The sequence below is a fragment of the Blennius ocellaris genome (assembly GCF_963422515.1).
Source record: "Blennius ocellaris genome assembly, chromosome: 3".
Taxonomy (NCBI): Eukaryota; Metazoa; Chordata; class Actinopteri; order Blenniiformes; family Blenniidae; genus Blennius; species Blennius ocellaris.
Window position 1 is genome coordinate 21,414,506 of NC_137652.1, and position 19,719 is coordinate 21,434,224.

General features: G+C 44.4%; 11 protein-coding genes across 11 annotated transcripts; 3 read left to right on the forward strand and 8 right to left on the reverse strand.

The window, feature by feature from the left end:
• Window positions 1-439: 439 nt before the first annotated feature.
• LOC308128669 (histone H2A) lies at window positions 440-1,411 on the forward strand. The gene has a single exon (XM_080494320.1). The coding sequence runs from the start codon at window positions 525-527 to the stop codon at window positions 909-911; it is 387 nt and encodes a 128-aa protein (XP_080350446.1). The 5' UTR covers window positions 440-524; the 3' UTR covers window positions 912-1,411.
• A 541-nt stretch (window positions 1,412-1,952) lies between these two features.
• LOC308149220 (histone H4) lies at window positions 1,953-2,264 on the forward strand (the record flags this gene model as incomplete). Its single annotated transcript, XM_080520897.1, has 1 exon — window positions 1,953-2,264. One exon carries the CDS (start codon window positions 1,953-1,955, stop codon window positions 2,262-2,264), a length of 312 nt encoding a protein of 103 aa, XP_080377023.1.
• Window positions 2,265-3,361: 1,097 nt separating this feature from the next.
• Window positions 3,362-3,836, forward strand: LOC308147743 (histone H2B 1/2-like). The gene has a single exon (XM_080520068.1). It carries the CDS (start codon window positions 3,367-3,369, stop codon window positions 3,739-3,741), a length of 375 nt encoding a protein of 124 aa, XP_080376194.1. The 5' UTR covers window positions 3,362-3,366; the 3' UTR covers window positions 3,742-3,836.
• Window positions 3,837-7,450: 3,614 nt separating this feature from the next.
• Window positions 7,451-8,000, reverse strand: LOC308128646 (histone H2B 1/2-like). Its single transcript, XM_080494280.1, has one exon. The coding sequence runs from the start codon at window positions 7,993-7,995 to the stop codon at window positions 7,621-7,623; it is 375 nt and encodes a 124-aa protein (XP_080350406.1). The 5' UTR covers window positions 7,996-8,000; the 3' UTR covers window positions 7,451-7,620.
• A 1,097-nt stretch (window positions 8,001-9,097) lies between these two features.
• LOC308149148 (histone H4) lies at window positions 9,098-9,409 on the reverse strand (the record flags this gene model as incomplete). Its single annotated transcript, XM_080520819.1, has 1 exon — window positions 9,098-9,409. The coding sequence occupies one exon, from the start codon at window positions 9,407-9,409 to the stop codon at window positions 9,098-9,100; it is 312 nt and encodes a 103-aa protein (XP_080376945.1).
• Window positions 9,410-9,950: 541 nt separating this feature from the next.
• On the reverse strand, window positions 9,951-10,922 carry LOC308128592 (histone H2A). Its single transcript, XM_080494212.1, has one exon. The coding sequence runs from the start codon at window positions 10,835-10,837 to the stop codon at window positions 10,451-10,453; it is 387 nt and encodes a 128-aa protein (XP_080350338.1). The 5' UTR covers window positions 10,838-10,922; the 3' UTR covers window positions 9,951-10,450.
• Window positions 10,923-11,535: 613 nt separating this feature from the next.
• Window positions 11,536-12,051, reverse strand: LOC308147946 (histone H2B-like; the record flags this gene model as incomplete). Its single annotated transcript, XM_080520218.1, has 1 exon — window positions 11,536-12,051. One exon carries the CDS (start codon window positions 12,049-12,051, stop codon window positions 11,677-11,679), a length of 375 nt encoding a protein of 124 aa, XP_080376344.1. The 3' UTR covers window positions 11,536-11,676.
• Window positions 12,052-13,122: 1,071 nt separating this feature from the next.
• Window positions 13,123-13,533, reverse strand: LOC308149202 (histone H3.2; the record flags this gene model as incomplete). The annotated part of the gene is made up of 1 exon (XM_080520875.1): window positions 13,123-13,533. The coding sequence occupies one exon, from the start codon at window positions 13,531-13,533 to the stop codon at window positions 13,123-13,125; it is 411 nt and encodes a 136-aa protein (XP_080377001.1).
• Window positions 13,534-14,484: 951 nt separating this feature from the next.
• LOC308146225 (histone H1-like) lies at window positions 14,485-15,126 on the reverse strand (the record flags this gene model as incomplete). The annotated part of the gene is made up of 1 exon (XM_080517943.1): window positions 14,485-15,126. One exon carries the CDS (start codon window positions 15,124-15,126, stop codon window positions 14,485-14,487), a length of 642 nt encoding a protein of 213 aa, XP_080374069.1.
• A 2,919-nt stretch (window positions 15,127-18,045) lies between these two features.
• LOC308146240 (histone H4) lies at window positions 18,046-18,357 on the reverse strand (the record flags this gene model as incomplete). The annotated part of the gene is made up of 1 exon (XM_080517965.1): window positions 18,046-18,357. The coding sequence occupies one exon, from the start codon at window positions 18,355-18,357 to the stop codon at window positions 18,046-18,048; it is 312 nt and encodes a 103-aa protein (XP_080374091.1).
• A 593-nt stretch (window positions 18,358-18,950) lies between these two features.
• On the reverse strand, window positions 18,951-19,337 carry LOC308149175 (histone H2A; the record flags this gene model as incomplete). Its single annotated transcript, XM_080520845.1, has 1 exon — window positions 18,951-19,337. One exon carries the CDS (start codon window positions 19,335-19,337, stop codon window positions 18,951-18,953), a length of 387 nt encoding a protein of 128 aa, XP_080376971.1.
• Between the last annotated feature and the right edge of the window lie 382 nt (window positions 19,338-19,719).

The window sequence follows — 19,719 nt, forward strand, 5'->3', positions numbered from 1 at the left end:
GATCAAAGGCTACATATTAAACTAATGAAATATAACCTGAGGCAACAAAATGTCTTTGAAGATGGTTTGAGAGGAAGATTTATCTTTTGTGTTTATCTTGTAAAGAGTTCTACTTATGGGAGCTTCTTTTTCACTGATTAACCTTGAATCCATGTTTAAATGTTATGATTTATTTAAAAAAATCAAGTTATGATCTATTTAAATACACGTGGATAAACTTGAACACGTGTTAAAATATGGTTTGAGTCATGTGATCGGAAATATTTTATTTTTAATTGAATTTAACTGTCTCTACTATCGTCTGACCAGTCAGACCCTCACAACCCCCTCCTCAGTGAGAGCTGCTGATTGGAGGAAAGGTCATTCTCAGTGTCTCTGACGCTGAGCGCGTGTGACTCTGCTGGAAGCGGCTTCTCATTGGTGCGTCATGGACCGGCTCGCGCTCTCCTCCCTATATAAGACAGAATTTGCCCACGCAGCACCACAGTTTCACTGAGGTTCAACTTAACGAGCATCTCGACAACATGAGCGGCAGAGGAAAGACCGGCGGCAAAGCCAGAGCGAAGGCCAAGACCCGCTCGTCTCGTGCGGGACTCCAGTTCCCGGTGGGTCGTGTTCACAGACTGCTGCGTAAAGGAAACTACGCTCAGCGTGTGGGAGCCGGAGCTCCTGTGTACCTGGCGGCGGTGCTGGAGTACCTGACCGCTGAGATCCTGGAGCTGGCTGGAAACGCTGCCCGCGACAACAAGAAGACCAGAATCATCCCCCGTCACCTGCAGCTGGCGGTGCGCAACGACGAGGAGCTCAACAAACTGCTGGGCGGAGTGACCATCGCTCAGGGCGGCGTGCTGCCCAACATCCAGGCTGTGCTGCTGCCCAAGAAGACCGAGAAGACGGCCAAGTCCAAGTAAAGCAGCCCTTAACCAGCAAACACAAAGGCTCTTTTAAGAGCCACCCACGTCTCACAAAGTGCAACAAATCCTAACTCTTTTAAATCTCAAATGTTTACACAGTTTTGCCTTTACACACCTGATATCACTGGGAGGCACTGTGTACATTATTACAAATGTAATTAATGGTTCATAGTAATGGCAGTCTAGCCTGATTGTCTGACTGTTTGCAGACTTGCCATTGTTAATGAAATGGCACATTGTCTAGAACACCGTGGTTTCATTATAAAAGCAACAAACATCACCCAGTAGACACTGAAATGGGCAAAACTACACTTCGGTTTCTGCTCTTGCCATATAAATCCAGATCATTTGTAAAACTTCCCCATGACGAGTATGCATTAACTTCATTGTCATGTGAAACATCGCAGTGCAAGCCACACCATTAAAAGATAAAACATTGTAGGAACGGCTTGAGAACATCCTGAGTACGAATAATCACTTTGAAAATATTTCACATGTCAAAGTATTCCTGGAAAAAACACAAACAATGGTTTCTTGGTTTAAAACGTGCATTTTCATCCAAATAAAAGACAAAACATTAAGGGATTATGTGCCTTATTTCCACAAATGATCGTCTTTGCCGTCCACACCTGAACTCTTTGTGGATGATTGACCAAAAGTGGCACGTTTTACATGAACCAACTTTCTCTGAGGACTGCCTCGTTTTGTGTCAACGGAGATGCTTTGCTAGTCAATTGTGGCAAGAATCTTACAAAAAAAAACCCTCTGTATAATTTTAGCAATTCAGCACTATTTGCAACATTTTCACATTAAGGCGTCACAAGTTAATTGTGTCGAGAAACCCTCCCTGCTGATCCACTTGGTGTCCATCAGGAGGCAGCGGCCCAATAACTTTCCCCTCTTGCCCACAACACCACAGAGGAAATTGGTCACGTGTATATGACCAACTGTCTTCTCCTACGTCCTCCTATGTGATGTATATAGGCGTGTCGGCGCTGCAGAGAATTCATTCGGTATTTGTATTTGTGAGACTTGAAGATGAGCGGCAGAGGAAAGGGAGGAAAAGGACTGGGCAAAGGAGGCGCTAAGCGTCACCGTAAAGTCCTCCGTGATAACATCCAGGGAATCACCAAGCCCGCTATCCGCCGTCTGGCTCGCCGCGGTGGAGTCAAGCGGATCTCCGGTCTCATCTACGAGGAGACCCGCGGTGTGTTGAAGGTGTTCCTGGAGAACGTCATCCGTGACGCCGTCACCTACACCGAGCACGCCAAGAGGAAGACCGTGACCGCCATGGATGTGGTGTATGCTCTCAAGAGGCAGGGACGTACTCTGTACGGCTTCGGAGGCTAAACTGCTGCTGCAGCCTTACAACCAACAAAGGTCCTTTTCAGGGCCACCCACACTCCTTAAAGAGATCATTCTAAAATTGTACTGGCTTTATCAGTATTAATTACCTTTGTATAGTGACCCGTTATGTTGACAATTCAAGTGATCATAATTACTACATGCTTTATATCATTAATAAACCACCTAACCGTCACACTCATTAAAGATGCAACTTTGTTTTCACTTGAAAGTTAGTGTCTAAAACGAGTTCATGCTCTGACGTCACTGCTCATTTGTTGCTACAAAGTTACAACCAAGCTCCCTGAGCCCGTCAAGTCGGCAGCATAGCTAATACTGGGAAGGGTTTAAATTAATTTGTTTATTTATTTTGGTTTAAATATTCTCTCCCCTTTGTGGGACTGAAGGAATTTCTCATTTAGTTTGAAAAAACGTAACTGAACTTAATCACGTAGCAAATAAACATCCACTTACATCAACTAGTATGTTAATGCCGATGGTCAAAAGATATGGTGAATGCCTGTGAAATGTTTGCTTCATGAAGGGTTGATGAAACATGAACATAGAACACCTGGACGTATTTAATGCTATACAATGGTTTACACTTGTTTTTACTTTATACTGAAACCCCCTTTTAACTGCACTTGTTTACATTCAAACTTAACTCAAAGCCAATAAACCTAGTTTGACTTGTTAGTTGATCATGAGTTTGAAAGTCTCCACATTATGTGCCCGTGACATACGTTTCCTTTTATCTGAACTCCTGAGTGTTTTCTGAACATGTGAACACACTGAAGCACTGACTGACCCAGATCCCAGCTCACTTTTAAAACAAAACCCCTTCTGCTTTGCTGAGAAACACTCCACTGATGCTTCACATACATATTATCTTCAATATTTCATTCGATTTCTCCTTAAATTTCCCGCTTCTTTAAACAAACGGTGAGTTGGCGGGCTGTCTAACGGTCAGTCCCACAAAAAACGACTCCAACCAGGAGGAATTGAACCAATCACAGACAGGGGACAGCACAGCCTGCTCTGTCTGCAGCCTCTATAAGAAGGGGTCTCGCCGCCAACTGATCACCGTACTGATTTGTGAAGAATCAAGATGCCTGAACCCGCCAAGTCTGCGCCCAAGAAGGGCTCCAAGAAAGCCGTGAGCAAGACCACCGGCAAAGGAGGCAAGAAGAGGAGAAAGACCAGGAAGGAGAGCTACGCCATCTACGTGTACAAGGTGCTGAAGCAGGTCCACCCCGACACCGGCATCTCGTCCAAGGCCATGAGCATCATGAACTCGTTCGTTAATGACATCTTTGAGCGCATCGCCTCCGAGGCGTCTCGTCTGGCTCACTACAACAAGCGCTCCACCATCTCTTCCAGGGAGATCCAGACCGCCGTGCGGCTCCTGCTGCCCGGTGAGCTGGCCAAGCACGCTGTGTCTGAGGGCACCAAGGCTGTCACCAAGTACACCAGCTCCAAGTAGACTATCTGCTGCTGCTCAAAACCAACGGCTCTTTTAAGAGCCACCCAATTCTTCTGGAGAGATTCCTTTATGCTAATACAGCTCTCGTAACGATCATAAATGAATACTATGGACTACAATTGTGGCCACAAAGCTTCCTGACAGCTGATTGAAAGTGAAAGCCATTATCCCACTTTATAAAGCCCAAATCAACGACCAGAGGCAATTCTGCAGGAAAACAAAAGATTGCCATGTTGGCTGACTACATACTGGTCAGCCAACATGTGTTCTGGATCACACACGCCATTTTGAAGCATGGGTAATTATTTAAATTTGAACTGAAACATCATGGTGGTTGACTTACTGCTATTTGAAGGGACTCAACATGAACTCAGAACACAATGTTTTCCCTGGACAGCATGTACAGTTCCATTGAGCTCCATTGAATCCCACCTCGGTTTTCCTCTGTTCAAACAAAAGAGCTTTGGTTTCTCCACCTGCTGTGTCCTGCGTTTTGGTTGCACCCCTCAGTGATTCCTTCCTAGTGCTTTTTGAACAGGGTACACTAAGGCCTCGTCTCCATGACAGGGTTTCATGTGACAACACCTAAACCCACGTCAAAGAAGCATAGTGTGTTGGCACTGCAGCAGTTGACACTGAAAACAATGTAGTTAATACGGGAGGGTGCTGTTGCGGGTCCATAAAAACACTCAAGTACATAAAACAGAATAAAGCAGTTTTTTTTCCAACCTTTCTTGGATGTTCATTCGCAGTGTTATTTATTGGCTTTGTGCTAAACCTAAAGAATGCTATAATCGACTAAATCATTGCATTTTCGTGACTTACATTTGATAAATCCCTATATCTAATATATTTTGTTTTCAGAGCCCTTTTTTTTTTTTTTTTTTTTTAGAAATGAACAGTGGCTGTTTTATGGGTAGTAGTGATGATCGAATTTGAACGAATTGTTCAAAATCCGCGAGTCACTTTACTGAATGGTGACTCACGAGTTTTCATGTTCATTAACTCGTTCACTGAGTCATTCTTGCTACAGCCTCCAGCTGCAGAGAGGAAAATATAAGTGTCACTGTTCTGCAGCTCGTCTAACTCCATTACTCACTTTAGTCGCCCTGTGAGAAAAGCAGCTGTAATGGTACAAGAGCTGCTAAAAGCAGCTCGTAGCCGAGCCGCTGACGCTAGCTGCTAACACAGCAGCTTCCGGCTCCTTAAATTCACATACGTTCTTTCAGCAGCTCGAGTCAGTTGTCGGTCAAGTTCAGCACAAATGACCGACTCACCTCGTTTCCGTCATTCAGCTCGCATGCCCGAGTCACCTTGAAACTCGAAAGAATCATTCACTGAATCGGCCAGTAGCACTTCCGCTGTGTTGTTCACCTCATGAGTGGTGAGCGGTGAGCCCTCCGCCCCTCCTTCACCTGAAAATCTGCAGCGGCGCTCCGCTCAGAAAGTTTCTGAGTGACGGCGGAGAAAAAAACCCCACATTGTTTGTTTCACAAAGCTGTAGAGATAAATACATGAATAATACATGGATAAATACACAATAAACAATGTTAAAATACCACTGTAGCATGTATTGTGTTACATTTAATATTGTCCCCTATACTTAGTTCTGCCCTATCTACGTCACATTATTTATTGATACTAGTAAATAAAGAAAATCAGAATGTTGGAAGGAAAGAAAAACTATAAAATCATATGTATATATTAATATATACTGTATATCTGCCATTCTGGATGCCAGGTATCTATTCAGTTTAATCATTTATCTAATTTATTTTCTGATTCAACTAAACCTCAGAAACAACACACATAATCTAGAATAAGGAGACCAGGACCACTAAAAACTAATGTGTACTTATTGTTTATTTTCCTCAGAAATGTTTCCCAATTTTACTATGGATACATGATTCTCCCCCGTGGTTCATGTCGCAGTTCAGCTGAGCCTCCGGGTTCAGGAGCGGGTGGAAATAGTGCACATACGCAACTGAATCAAATGACTCAAATGATTCAGACAACCCATTCACTTGGATGAACGACTCAAAAACCCGTGAGTCCGTTCAAGGAGTCTGGTTTCTCATCACTAATGGGTAGAGCCCCAACTTTCCATAAAGTGAGTTGAATATGGTGTAATCATTGTGTTATACACTACTCACAAAGAGTTAGGCTTTTGGGTGAAATTTCAGGACAAGCCTAAAATGCATTCAAACCTTTACAGGTGAACTTAATGTGACCTTCTCTAAGCTTTTGAATACACATGTCCAACTATTAAATGTTTTAGTACTTTTTGCACAAGTTGCTGTTCTCTAACAAGGAGCTTAACGGCAAAATTCACAACAGGTGTTTGATCCTTGAATCGACCAATAAATGTCCTGGTTCAATTAGAGCTGGTGTTTAAACAGTCGTCCTCATCATGCTGTTCACATTTTGACATCACGAGACCAAGACGACACCTAACAATGGATCAACAGTACCTCGCCATTGTGATACTTCAAACAGGACGTTCTCAGACGGAAGTGGCCACTGAGCTTAGAGTGTCACAGAGTGTCATCAGCAGGTTGCAACAGAGATACCGAGAGACTGGAAGAGTCACAGAAAGGTGTAGAAGTGGACGTCCTTTGGCCACATCCCATGCTGATGACCGCTACATTGTGAACAATGCCCTGAGAAACCGGATGATGAATGCCACTCAACTCCAGGCACCTTTAAGGGAGGTGAGAGGCACCCAATTGTCACGTCAGACCATTTGAAACCGTTTACATCAGCGTGGTCTGCGTGCTAGACGACCTGCAAGGGTACCTGACCACACCACCAGGCACAGGCGTCATGGACGAGTCACCAGTTGGCCTCAGTGCTGTTCTCTGATGAAAGTCGATTCATGTTGAGCAGAAATGATGACCGCCAACGATGTTGGAGACGTCAAGGAGAGCGCTATGCATCAGCCACTGTTGTCACCAGACGAGCTTTTGGTGGCGGCGGTGTTGCAGTGTGGGCAGGTGTGTCCAGTCGGCACAGAACTGCCCTACACTTTGTGAATGGTACAGCGACAAGCCCATACTACCTGAATAATATCATTAAGCCAGTGATTGTACCCCTTCATGAACAACACAGGCCTAATTTCATCTTCATGGACAACAATGCTCCAGCTCACCGAGGTCGCATCATCAGGGAATGGCTGTTGGAGGCTGATGTACCTCAAATGGAATGGCCTGCACTTTCTGCAGACCTGAATCCCATTGAAAACCTGTGGGATCAGCTGAGTCGCCATGTAGAGGCTCAAAACTGCACCTGAGACCCTCAATGACCTGAGGGCTGCCCTTCAAGAAGAGTGGGATGCCATGCCTCAGCAGACAATAAGTTGACTTGTGAACAGCATGAGACGTCGTTGTCAAGCTGTAATTGATGCTCAAGGGCACATGACCAGTTATTGAGACGTTGACATTTTTTGTTGTGGTGTACCCACCATTATTGTTAACTTTTGCATAAGTTTCACCTGAAAGCCAAATATCCTTAACTTTTTGTGAGTAGTGTCTGTAGCGAGTTATAAAAGTATAATTATATGTAACGTCCATGACTCCTAAGAATTGTATTTTTTTGAACCCATTGAATGCCCATCTCATTTACAACAGTGCATTACAAAGTGACAACATAAGACACAGGCACATTGACATTAGAGGGAGTACGCAGTTTTGAAGATTCATGTAGTTTAATTTTTAATGTGAAGCATAGAGTCCAGTTGACATGGGCATACTGTGTACATAGCTTATCAGATCAATGTGTCAAACTATACATTTTGGCAAGTCCATCTAATACAATAAAGGAATCTCTCCAGAAGAATTGGATGGCTCTTAAAAGAGCCGTTGGTTTTCATCAGCAGATGGTCTACTTGGAGCTGGTGTACTTGGTGACGGCCTTGGTGCCCTCAGACACAGCGTGCTTGGCCAGCTCACCGGGCAGCAGGAGCCGCACGGCGGTCTGGATCTCCCTGGAAGAGATGGTGGAGCGCTTGTTGTAGTGAGCCAGACGAGACGCCTCGGAGGCGATGCGCTCAAAGATGTCATTAACGAACGAGTTCATGATGCTCATGGCCTTGGACGAGATGCCGGTGTCGGGGTGGACCTGCTTCAGCACCTTGTACACGTAGATGGCGTAGCTCTCCTTCCTGGTCTTTCTCCTCTTCTTGCCTCCTTTGCCGGTGGTCTTGCTCACGGCTTTCTTGGAGCCCTTCTTGGGCGCAGACTTGGCGGGTTCAGGCATCTTGATTCTTCACAAATCAGTACGGTGATCAGTTGGCGGCGAGACCCCTTCTTATAGAGGCTGCAGACAGAGCAGGCTGTGCTGTCCCCTGTCTGTGATTGGTTCAATTCCTCCTGGTTGGAGTCGTTTTTTGTGGGACTGACCGTTAGACAGCCCGCCAACTCACCGTTTGTTTAAAGAAGCGGGAAATTTAAGGAGAAATCGAATGAAATATTGAAGATAATATGTATGTGAAGCATCAGTGGAGTGTTTCTCAGCAAAGCAGAAGGGGTTTTGTTTTAAAAGTGAGCTGGGATCTGGGTCAGTCAGTGCTTCAGTGTGTTCACATGTTCAGAAAACACTCAGGAGTTCAGATAAAAGGAAACGTATGTCACGGGCACATAATGTGGAGACTTTCAAACTCATGATCAACTAACAAGTCAAACTAGGTTTATTGGCTTTGAGTTAAGTTTGAATGTAAACAAGTGCAGTTAAAAGGGGGTTTCAGTATAAAGTAAAAACAAGTGTAAACCATTGTATAGCATTAAATACGTCCAGGTGTTCTATGTTCATGTTTCATCAACCCTTCATGAAGCAAACATTTCACAGGCATTCACCATATCTTTTGACCATCGGCATTAACATACTAGTTGATGTAAGTGGATGTTTATTTGCTACGTGATTAAGTTCAGTTACGTTTTTTCAAACTAAATGAGAAATTCCTTCAGTCCCACAAAGGGGAGAGAATATTTAAACCAAAATAAATAAACAAATTAATTTAAACCCTTCCCAGTATTAGCTATGCTGCCGACTTGACGGGCTCAGGGAGCTTGGTTGTAACTTTGTAGCAACAAATGAGCAGTGACGTCAGAGCATGAACTCGTTTTAGACACTAACTTTCAAGTGAAAACAAAGTTGCATCTTTAATGAGTGTGACGGTTAGGTGGTTTATTAATGATATAAAGCATGTAGTAATTATGATCACTTGAATTGTCAACATAACGGGTCACTATACAAAGGTAATTAATACTGATAAAGCCAGTACAATTTTAGAATGATCTCTTTAAGGAGTGTGGGTGGCCCTGAAAAGGACCTTTGTTGGTTGTAAGGCTGCAGCAGCAGTTTAGCCTCCGAAGCCGTACAGAGTACGTCCCTGCCTCTTGAGAGCATACACCACATCCATGGCGGTCACGGTCTTCCTCTTGGCGTGCTCGGTGTAGGTGACGGCGTCACGGATGACGTTCTCCAGGAACACCTTCAACACACCGCGGGTCTCCTCGTAGATGAGACCGGAGATCCGCTTGACTCCACCGCGGCGAGCCAGACGGCGGATAGCGGGCTTGGTGATTCCCTGGATGTTATCACGGAGGACTTTACGGTGACGCTTAGCGCCTCCTTTGCCCAGTCCTTTTCCTCCCTTTCCTCTGCCGCTCATCTTCAAGTCTCACAAATACAAATACCGAATGAATTCTCTGCAGCGCCGACACGCCTATATACATCACATAGGAGGACGTAGGAGAAGACAGTTGGTCATATACACGTGACCAATTTCCTCTGTGGTGTTGTGGGCAAGAGGGGAAAGTTATTGGGCCGCTGCCTCCTGATGGACACCAAGTGGATCAGCAGGGAGGGTTTCTCGACACAATTAACTTGTGACGCCTTAATGTGAAAATGTTGCAAATAGTGCTGAATTGCTAAAATTATACAGAGGGTTTTTTTTTGTAAGATTCTTGCCACAATTGACTAGCAAAGCATCTCCGTTGACACAAAACGAGGCAGTCCTCAGAGAAAGTTGGTTCATGTAAAACGTGCCACTTTTGGTCAATCATCCACAAAGAGTTCAGGTGTGGACGGCAAAGACGATCATTTGTGGAAATAAGGCACATAATCCCTTAATGTTTTGTCTTTTATTTGGATGAAAATGCACGTTTTAAACCAAGAAACCATTGTTTGTGTTTTTTCCAGGAATACTTTGACATGTGAAATATTTTCAAAGTGATTATTCGTACTCAGGATGTTCTCAAGCCGTTCCTACAATGTTTTATCTTTTAATGGTGTGGCTTGCACTGCGATGTTTCACATGACAATGAAGTTAATGCATACTCGTCATGGGGAAGTTTTACAAATGATCTGGATTTATATGGCAAGAGCAGAAACCGAAGTGTAGTTTTGCCCATTTCAGTGTCTACTGGGTGATGTTTGTTGCTTTTATAATGAAACCACGGTGTTCTAGACAATGTGCCATTTCATTAACAATGGCAAGTCTGCAAACAGTCAGACAATCAGGCTAGACTGCCATTACTATGAACCATTAATTACATTTGTAATAATGTACACAGTGCCTCCCAGTGATATCAGGTGTGTAAAGGCAAAACTGTGTAAACATTTGAGATTTAAAAGAGTTAGGATTTGTTGCACTTTGTGAGACGTGGGTGGCTCTTAAAAGAGCCTTTGTGTTTGCTGGTTAAGGGCTGCTTTACTTGGACTTGGCCGTCTTCTCGGTCTTCTTGGGCAGCAGCACAGCCTGGATGTTGGGCAGCACGCCGCCCTGAGCGATGGTCACTCCGCCCAGCAGTTTGTTGAGCTCCTCGTCGTTGCGCACCGCCAGCTGCAGGTGACGGGGGATGATTCTGGTCTTCTTGTTGTCGCGGGCAGCGTTTCCAGCCAGCTCCAGGATCTCAGCGGTCAGGTACTCCAGCACCGCCGCCAGGTACACAGGAGCTCCGGCTCCCACACGCTGAGCGTAGTTTCCTTTACGCAGCAGTCTGTGAACACGACCCACCGGGAACTGGAGTCCCGCACGAGACGAGCGGGTCTTGGCCTTCGCTCTGGCTTTGCCGCCGGTCTTTCCTCTGCCGCTCATGTTGTCGAGATGCTCGTTAAGTTGAACCTCAGTGAAACTGTGGTGCTGCGTGGGCAAATTCTGTCTTATATAGGGAGGAGAGCGCGAGCCGGTCCATGACGCACCAATGAGAAGCCGCTTCCAGCAGAGTCACACGCGCTCAGCGTCAGAGACACTGAGAATGACCTTTCCTCCAATCAGCAGCTCTCACTGAGGAGGGGGTTGTGAGGGTCTGACTGGTCAGACGATAGTAGAGACAGTTAAATTCAATTAAAAATAAAATATTTCCGATCACATGACTCAAACCATATTTTAACACGTGTTCAAGTTTATCCACGTGTATTTAAATAGATCATAACTTGATTTTTTTAAATAAATCATAACATTTAAACATGGATTCAAGGTTAATCAGTGAAAAAGAAGCTCCCATAAGTAGAACTCTTTACAAGATAAACACAAAAGATAAATCTTCCTCTCAAACCATCTTCAAAGACATTTTGTCGCCTCAGGTTATATTTCATTAGTTTAATATGTAGCCTTTGATCGTGTCCTTGTTTCATTGAGTTGAGCAGTTTGTACATGTTCAATTCCCTCTGACATGTTTCAGATGAATCAGAGACGCATATTGAGAATAGCTTGACGCAAACAGATTAAATGATGAACATTGAGTGTCGGTACTCACATTGTTTATAAATATGTGACTGACTTCATTGCTGAACATTAACAAACAGGTATCAGTGACTTTAGATCTGGATTCAGTTAAAATCGTGTAACTAAAGTGTTCAACCAGTCAAGGAATCTCTCCAGAAGAATTGGGTGGCTCTTAGAAGAGCCGTTGGGTTTGAGCAGCAGCAGATAGTCTACTTGGAGCTGGTGTACTTGGTGACGGCCTTGGTGCCCTCAGACACAGCGTGCTTGGCCAGCTCACCGGGCAGCAGGAGCCGCACGGCGGTCTGGATCTCCCTGGAAGTGATGGTGGAGCGCTTGTTGTAGTGAGCCAGGCGAGACGCCTCGGAGGCGATGCGCTCGAAGATGTCGTTGACGAACGAGTTCATGATGCTCATGGCCTTGGACGAGATGCCGGTGTCGGGGTGGACCTGCTTCAGCACCTTGTACACGTAGATGGCGTAGCTCTCCTTCCTGGCCTTTCTCCTCTTCTTGCCTCCTTTGCCGGTGGTCTTGCTCACGGCTTTCTTGGAGCCCTTCTTGGGCGCAGACTTGGTAGTGTCAGGCATCTTAATTCTCCGGCACTTTGCAGCGACGAATGGCCTCGTGACGTCAGAGGGACTGCTCTTATAGCTCCTGCATGTAAAAATCACTGTGCTGTCTCCCAGTGGTGATTGGTTCAGCTCGTCTCATGGTCGGAGGAGTTTCTTGTTGCCATGGAAATGTTCCCTCGTCCGTTATTCTGCGCGCCAGTTGTTGAAAATGGTCATGTTTATGACAAATTCATAGATAAATAATTCAGCCGAGTCAATTTGAGAAGGAATATAATAAATTCAGGGAGGATTTGTGAAAAAGGTCAATAAAATAGCAGTTTTACTATCGTCAGATGCTCAATGTAAGAGGTGACCTGTAATCTGTTTCCATTCTGCAGAAAGTTTCCTGAAGTTTTTTTTTTTTTTTTAAAGAAAAAACGAGAAATAAAGGCTGAATTTTCATATTACATTTAAAATAGAAAACATTTTCAGAATCATTCGGAATGTGACCAAGAGGTCAGAGAAAATAACAAGCATTTGTTGTCCTGCTAATCCAAACGATCTAGAAAACATGCTGATGAATCTTGACAGTTTGTGCATGAATGGTCCTTTAAATATTTGAATTAAATGTCAATTGTTCAACGGGAAATTAATATATTTAACAAAATATGGAGTTAATATGGTGCTTAAAGTTTTACATTTCCAGATATTTGAAAATTGACAAAATAAACTAGGATTGCATTTCTGTAAAGTTAAAGTGCGATATGTACCTCCTGGTGGACAAATAGGGGAAGTGTCATACTGTGATGAATTATAGAGCAGGGGTGTCAAATGCAGATCCTGGACTGAAGCTTTGCACGTTTTCAACGTCTCTTAACCTCATTAGTCAGAAAACGAGCTGCTCATTAGTCAGTGGTGTTGAAGCAGGACACATTTAAACGTAGAGGCCTGTTGTCCTTGAGGACCAGAGTTCAACACGTGTTTATAGAAAAAATAAGTTGTATTAACAGGCAATTGAAAGACAAATCGTAAGGAAGCATCTCTCTAAAAAGTGTGGAGGCTCTTAAAAGAGCCGTTGTGGTGGTTGGTGGAACAGCAGACTGAACTTTAAGCTCTCTCTCCACGGATGCGGCGGGCCAGCTGGATGTCTTTGGGCATGATGGTCACCCTCTTGGCGTGGATGGCGCACAGGTTGGTGTCCTCGAACAGGCCCACCAGGTAAGCCTCGCTGGCCTCCTGCAGAGCCATGACAGCAGAGCTCTGGAAGCGCAGGTCGGTCTTGAAGTCCTGAGCGATCTCTCGCACCAGGCGCTGGAAGGGCAGCTTGCGGATCAGCAGCTCGGTGGATTTCTGGTAGCGACGGATCTCTCGCAGAGCCACGGTACCGGGCCTGTAACGGTGAGGCTTCTTCACTCCGCCGGTGGCCGGGGCGCTCTTGCGGGCAGCCTTGGTGGCCAGCTGCTTCCTGGGAGCTTTGCCTCCAGTGGACTTACGGGCGGTCTGCTTGGTACGAGCCATTGTTCCTGCTCTCGCTGTGTAAAGTCAAGTGGAGAAAGAGCGGAGACTCGCTGCATTTAAGTACCGAGACCAGCTGGGACACGGTGACGTCACTCTCTCTGATTGGTCAGCAGCGTCGCGGGGAGAAGCCCCCAGCTGAGACTGAGCTGCTGATTGGAGGACAGTCATTTGAAAGTGCCGCATGAAGTGAGAGCGCTTCTCCCTCTGCTGCTGTGTGACGAGCACCAACTACACTGGACTGTTTGTTCAAGAAAAACTTTCTGGACAAGGACTTTACTTCAGAACAGTTGAAATCTTCAATGTTTGTTTTGTCTGGAAATAAAAAAAATAGATTTGACTTGTTTGCAGTGAAATCAGATAAGTGTCCATTTAGAAATATATTGATTTGGCCTGTAAACTATTCAGATAAATTTGATTTAAGTCTCTTTCAGGATATAAAAGTGACTTGTGGAAGTTCATAAACACTAATGGTTATAAAAACATCCCCCTGTTTCCTAAGGACAGTGAAAGTGTCAAATCTTATAATCCAAGTTGTTTTTTATTTCACTTTATATTTGCTCTGCTTAATGTAATGGCTAGAAGTAATGTGTTCCCCAAGAACGGAAAGTCAGGCTGCTTTCCAGTTATGCACCAGCCTGCCAGAAAAGCTGGATCAAAGTTTGTAGAGAAAGTTCATGCATGTTCAATACGTTTTTGTCCCTTGAGATGTATTTATATTTTATATGTATGTACAATGGCAATGGGAGGACGGATTTAAAGCACTTTACTGTGTTACATTCTATTTTAATTTGCAAGCTATTTTTAAGCCTTAAACGAGTTGAGACCCTGAAGAGATGAATGTAGTGAACAATGTTTGTGCAGTGAAGGAATAGTGATGAGGACTGATCTCTTTACTGAAGCTGTGGTGGCTCTTAGAAGAGCCTTTGCGGAGTGTTTGTTGACAGTGAGAGCTCACTTCTTGGCTGCCGTCTTCTTGGCTTTGGGTTTAGCAGCCTTCTTTGCGGGGGCTTTCTTGGCTGCAGGTGCTTTCTTGGCTGCGGGTGCTTTCTTGGCTGCAGGTGCTTTCTTGGCTGCTGGGGCCTTCTTCTTAGTCACCTTCTTGGGGCTCTTGGCGGCCCTCTTGGGGCTCTTGGCTGCGGGTTTCTTGGCCGCTGCGGGTTTCTTGGCCTTCTTGGGAGACTTCTTAGCAGCTGCGGTCTTCTTGGCTGCTTCCTTGGGCTTTTTCGCTGCGGCGGGTTTCTTGGCTGTAGGAGCCGCTTTCTTTGCGGGCTTCGCGGCCTTGGTGTCGGCCTTCTTGTTCATCTTGAAGGAGCCGGAGGCCCCGGTCCCCTTGGTCTGGACCAGAGTCTCCTTGGTCACCAGGCTCTTGACGGCGGTCTTGACGCGGAACTTGTTCTTTTCCACATCGTAGCCTCCGGCAGCCAGAGCCTTCTTGAGGGCGGCCAACGACATGCCGTTCCGCTCCTTGGAAGCGGCAACAGCCAGGACGATGAGCTCGCTCAAACTGGGGCCGGCCTTCTTCGGGGCGGCCTTCTTCTTGGCGGCCTTCGGCTTTGCCGGAGCGGCAGCGGCGGCTGGAGCTTCTTCTGTCATTCTTCCAAATAACAATCTGAGGTTTCTAGTCGAGAAGGAACGAGAGTCTGAGTTCAGATGAAAATCTCCGAGCAGCAGGCGGGACTTAAACACACCATGAGAACCGTGGAGACTCAACCCAGCGCGCGGCTCCGGTGTGCAGGCTGAACGGCGTCACTTGTGTTTTCTGTGCGGAGAATAAAGAGTTTCTAATGACTTTGTGAGCATCGCTGCTCCCTGAAAGTGAAGGATCCCACAGCGGACTGCTGTCTCTTCATGTTCAGCTCACATTCACTTCTCACAATCTCTGCAATTCGTTACTGGAGCCTTCAAAAGTCACACATTCAGCCCGGAACTCAGCGTTGCCCAGCGACTTGTCCCTCTCTTTTCTACAAGAAAATACCTTCACACGCAGCAAATATCCACCAAAACACACTTTACAGCTTCAGCACACGCTTTTCCACAGAGTCCGAGCAGAAACTTTCCACTGCTGATGAGAATTTTGTGATAAAATGAGGATTTTGTAGGAGCAGCAAACACACTGATGGAGGCGGAAGCAGAGCGCAGCCAGCTCGTTTCTGACATCAGCTGTGAGGGGATCTCACTCATATTAGTACTTTAAACATTTCATTTAGACAGGGAAACAATGGAATTAAGTCACAGTATAACATCAAAATCAACTTTTGATTTTGGAATCCATTCGTAGCGTGTTGATTTATTTATTTTTTTTGAGATGATGGTGAGTTTTTACAGTCAGTTCATTTCTTCCCTCATGCTCAGTTTAGTTTAGTTTATTTACTTAACTCACGTTTACAATAAAGGTGCAAGAAGACTTCCACCCTTTTTAAGTATCACAAACAATTCATATTTATATGGATAGCAAATATACTTGGAAAAAAATGAGAGAAAGGCACCAGAATAATTGTTCAATTGGAAAGAAAGTAAAAGAAAAGGATGTAGGAGGCAGAGCACAGATCCTCATCAATGGCGAGACAATGGAAACAAAAGTAATCACTGCAAATCCCCAAAACAATGATAGAAAAATGCATACTGTAGACTAAAGACTACATATGTATTGTTATTGTGTCTTGTAAGAAATGATTGAACCTTATATGAGAAAGTAAAGACATATTTGAAAGTGTCAGGAAGATCTTGGTTTCTGTAAATTAATTTGTAGATGAAAATACACATCTGATAGATATTGAATGTTCGAAAGTCTCTTAAAATCCATTTTTCACATCATTCATCTAATTTTCTCTCAGCTCTGTAACAAATGTAAGAATACAGTTAATCACTACATATTTTGCACCTGTGAGAAAAAAACATTAATGTCTGATTTTTAAGTGTAGCATTAATAATTCGCCCCCCAAAGTATGTAGATGTACCAAATGCAACTTGAATATGTGCATTATTGATCATGGTTATTGTTTTGTTTTTTTACATTTGCTAAAGTAAATATCTTGAGTTGTCAGAACCAAATGAAACACATACAAAATATGCAGGTCCTTCAATGTCAACATTAATTTGCATGGTTCTGTCCAAACCTGTTCCCTTTTAATTTCTTCTGAGCACAATAAAAAAATAAAATCTGTCCACACATCATTCTACACAGTGAAAACTAGATCTTTATATAAGTAATGCTGATCCTTGTATAAAGGGTTACCATTTGAAGAACTACTAAATTTCTAAGATCAGCACCAAAGGCAGCTCTAAATCATATCTCAAGATGGAACCCTGTATCTGTCACCTGCAATACATGTACTACTGTGTGAGGGCCTGACTTTGGTGAAACATCCAATAGTAGTGATAGATTTGATACATGTATCAATGATTAGGTTTGTTTTTTCTTCTTTCAATTCAACTTTATACACAAAATACAATACAATGATTTCAAAGCACAGAAAAGTAATTCCACATGAGCAACCATGGAAAGTAAGAACTCTCCATCAACAGAAACAAAACCCTGCAGAAGGCAGGATCAGAGGTGGATAATTTCTTCTGTTCTGGTTGGGGTGAGAGCACGCAGCGAAACTAAATCAGTTTTAAAGGAATTGTGTGTACATTGATCAATAATGACACAATGTGGGAAGACCAACTTTGAAAGCCATGTTTGCAGGTGGTTGTTGCCATGCAACGGATGTTTAAATGTAATCAAATGTACATTAGACTTGACAGATTTGCAATAAAGGACAAACGCTCCACCATAACATTAAGCCATCTATTGGCTCATTCATACATATATTAAAGTTAAGTCACTATTGATCATTTGAATACACAACATACTTAAAAGACCAAATCAATTATCTTCTAGGAGTATGGGCGGCCCTAAAAAGAGCCTTTGTTCATTGCACCCATGCAGCAGTTTAGCCTACAAAGCATGACATGAATTAAATAGCAGCGTCTGCTATATCATCTTTTGACCCTGACATTTAACATACTAGTTGATGTCAGTGGCTGTTTATTTGCTGCCATGTGACCAAAGAAGTTTTAGTGTGATTATGTTCAGTCAATCTTCATTAGATCAAACTCAACTGACAATCCTCCAGTACAACAATGTATAAACAAAGTAATTAAAACAGTTCCCAGTATTCGATATGCTGCGCAGAATTGGCGGATTAAGGAACTTTGACGATTCGTTGTACGGTAAATGAGCAGCTGACGTCAGAAATCAGAGTAATTTGTTTTTACTCTGATTTCTGACGTCAGCTGTGATAAATAATAAATGTCTAAACTAAAACACTCCCCAGCATTAGATAGGTTGACTGTTAAGATGGCTTCCAAGCATTGTGATCACTTGAATTGTCAACATAACTGTCACATAACTGTCACTATACATAGGTAATTAAGACTCAAAACTAGGACAATTCTAGAATGATCTCTTTCAGGAGTGTGGGTGGCCCTGAAAAGGGCCTTTGTTGGTTGTAAGGCTGCAGCAGCAGTCTAGCCTCCGAAGCCGTACAGAGTACGTCCCTGCCTCTTGAGAGCATACACCACATCCATGGCGGTCACGGTCTTCCTCTTGGCGTGCTCGGTGTAGGTGACGGCGTCACGGATGACGTTCTCCAGGAACACCTTCAACACACCGCGGGTCTCCTCGTAGATGAGACCGGAGATCCGCTTGACTCCACCGCGGCGAGCCAGACGGCGGATAGCGGGCTTGGTGATTCCCTGGATGTTATCACGGAGGACTTTACGGTGACGCTTAGCGCCTCCTTTGCCCAGTCCTTTTCCTCCCTTTCCTCTGCCGCTCATTTTCGCTTGTCTCCGAAGAAATAATGAATGAACCCACTGTGGCTCGGACAGGCATATTTATAACATAACTGAGGACGTATGAGAAGACAGGGGCGGAGTGTATGTGAGGTCTTTTCTGATAGGTCGCCACTATTAACCTCAGTTCTGTCTCAGTACTTGTACTGTTCAACGTTGAATAAAACAAATTGTCTTTTATGTGTCCCTGAGATGGACGTATTCCTCTCTATTCAACCCGTCGTATGGATAATTAACCTGAAGTAAACATAAAAGAAACTTATGCAACTTCCGTCATTAGTAGCAGTTATTACATACTACAACACTTTCAACTGAGAGAAACTGGTGATGTTTTATTAAATCAGTCAGATAAGGAGCAAGTATCAAAGTGATATTTCTACTTGTTTTATATTGATCTACAGGAAAACAATTGCTCACACCCAGCATCAATATACCAACGTCGCATCAATGTGCTCAAGATGGTCAATCTGATCACACTAAGGGTTCTATTAACCAGTGTTTGGACAGGATTTGTTGATCTTAGTGAGACGTGAGTGGCTCTTAAAAGAGCCTTTTTTGTTTGTTGGTTAAGGGCTGCTTTACTTGGACTTTGCAGTCTTCTCGGTCTTCTTGGGCAGCAGCACAGCCTGGATGTTGGGCAGCACGCCGCCCTGAGCGATGGTCACTCCGCCCAGCAGCTTGTTGAGCTCCTCGTCGTTGCGCACCGCCAGCTGCAGGTGACGGGGGATGATTCTGGTCTTCTTGTTGTCGCGGGCAGCGTTTCCAGCCAGCTCCAGGATCTCAGCGGTCAGGTACTCCAGCACCGCCGCCAGGTACACGGGAGCTCCGGCTCCCACACGCTGAGCGTAGTTTCCTTTACGCAGCAGCCTGTGAACACGACCCACCGGGAACTGGAGTCCCGCACGAGACGAGCGGGTCTTGGCCTTCGCTCTGGCTTTGCCGCCGGTCTTTCCTCTGCCACTCATTTTGTACGGATGTTTATCGAGACTAATCTCAAAGAAACTATAGTGGTCCGTGGACAAAGTCTGTATTATAAAGGGCGGAGAGCGCGAGCCAGTCCGTGACGCACCAATGAGAAGCCGCTTCCAGCAAATTGACCCGCGCTTAGCGTCAGAGACACTGAGAATCAACTTTCCTCCAATCAGCAGCTCTCACTGAGGAGGACGTTTCTCTTCGACGCGAGACATAAGCAGAGGACATAAACATTCGCATCGAGCGAAATCCTCGCACACGAACAACCAGAGAGTCCTTCATATAAAAAGCCCAGTTTAAATCTGATGTCAGAACCAACACCATTTAAATATATATATATATATATATATATCCTTGAAAGTTAAAGTTTGAAGC

Excerpts from the sequence above, each read along its gene's own strand:
- LOC308128669 (XM_080494320.1), top strand. The coding sequence starts at position 525 with ATGAGCGGCAGAGGAAAGACCGGCGGCAAAGCCAGAGCGAAGGCCAAG.
- LOC308147743 (XM_080520068.1), top strand. The coding sequence starts at position 3,367 with ATGCCTGAACCCGCCAAGTCTGCGCCCAAGAAGGGCTCCAAGAAAGCC.
- LOC308128646 (XM_080494280.1), bottom strand. The coding sequence starts at position 7,995 with ATGCCTGAACCCGCCAAGTCTGCGCCCAAGAAGGGCTCCAAGAAAGCC.
- LOC308128592 (XM_080494212.1), bottom strand. The coding sequence starts at position 10,837 with ATGAGCGGCAGAGGAAAGACCGGCGGCAAAGCCAGAGCGAAGGCCAAG.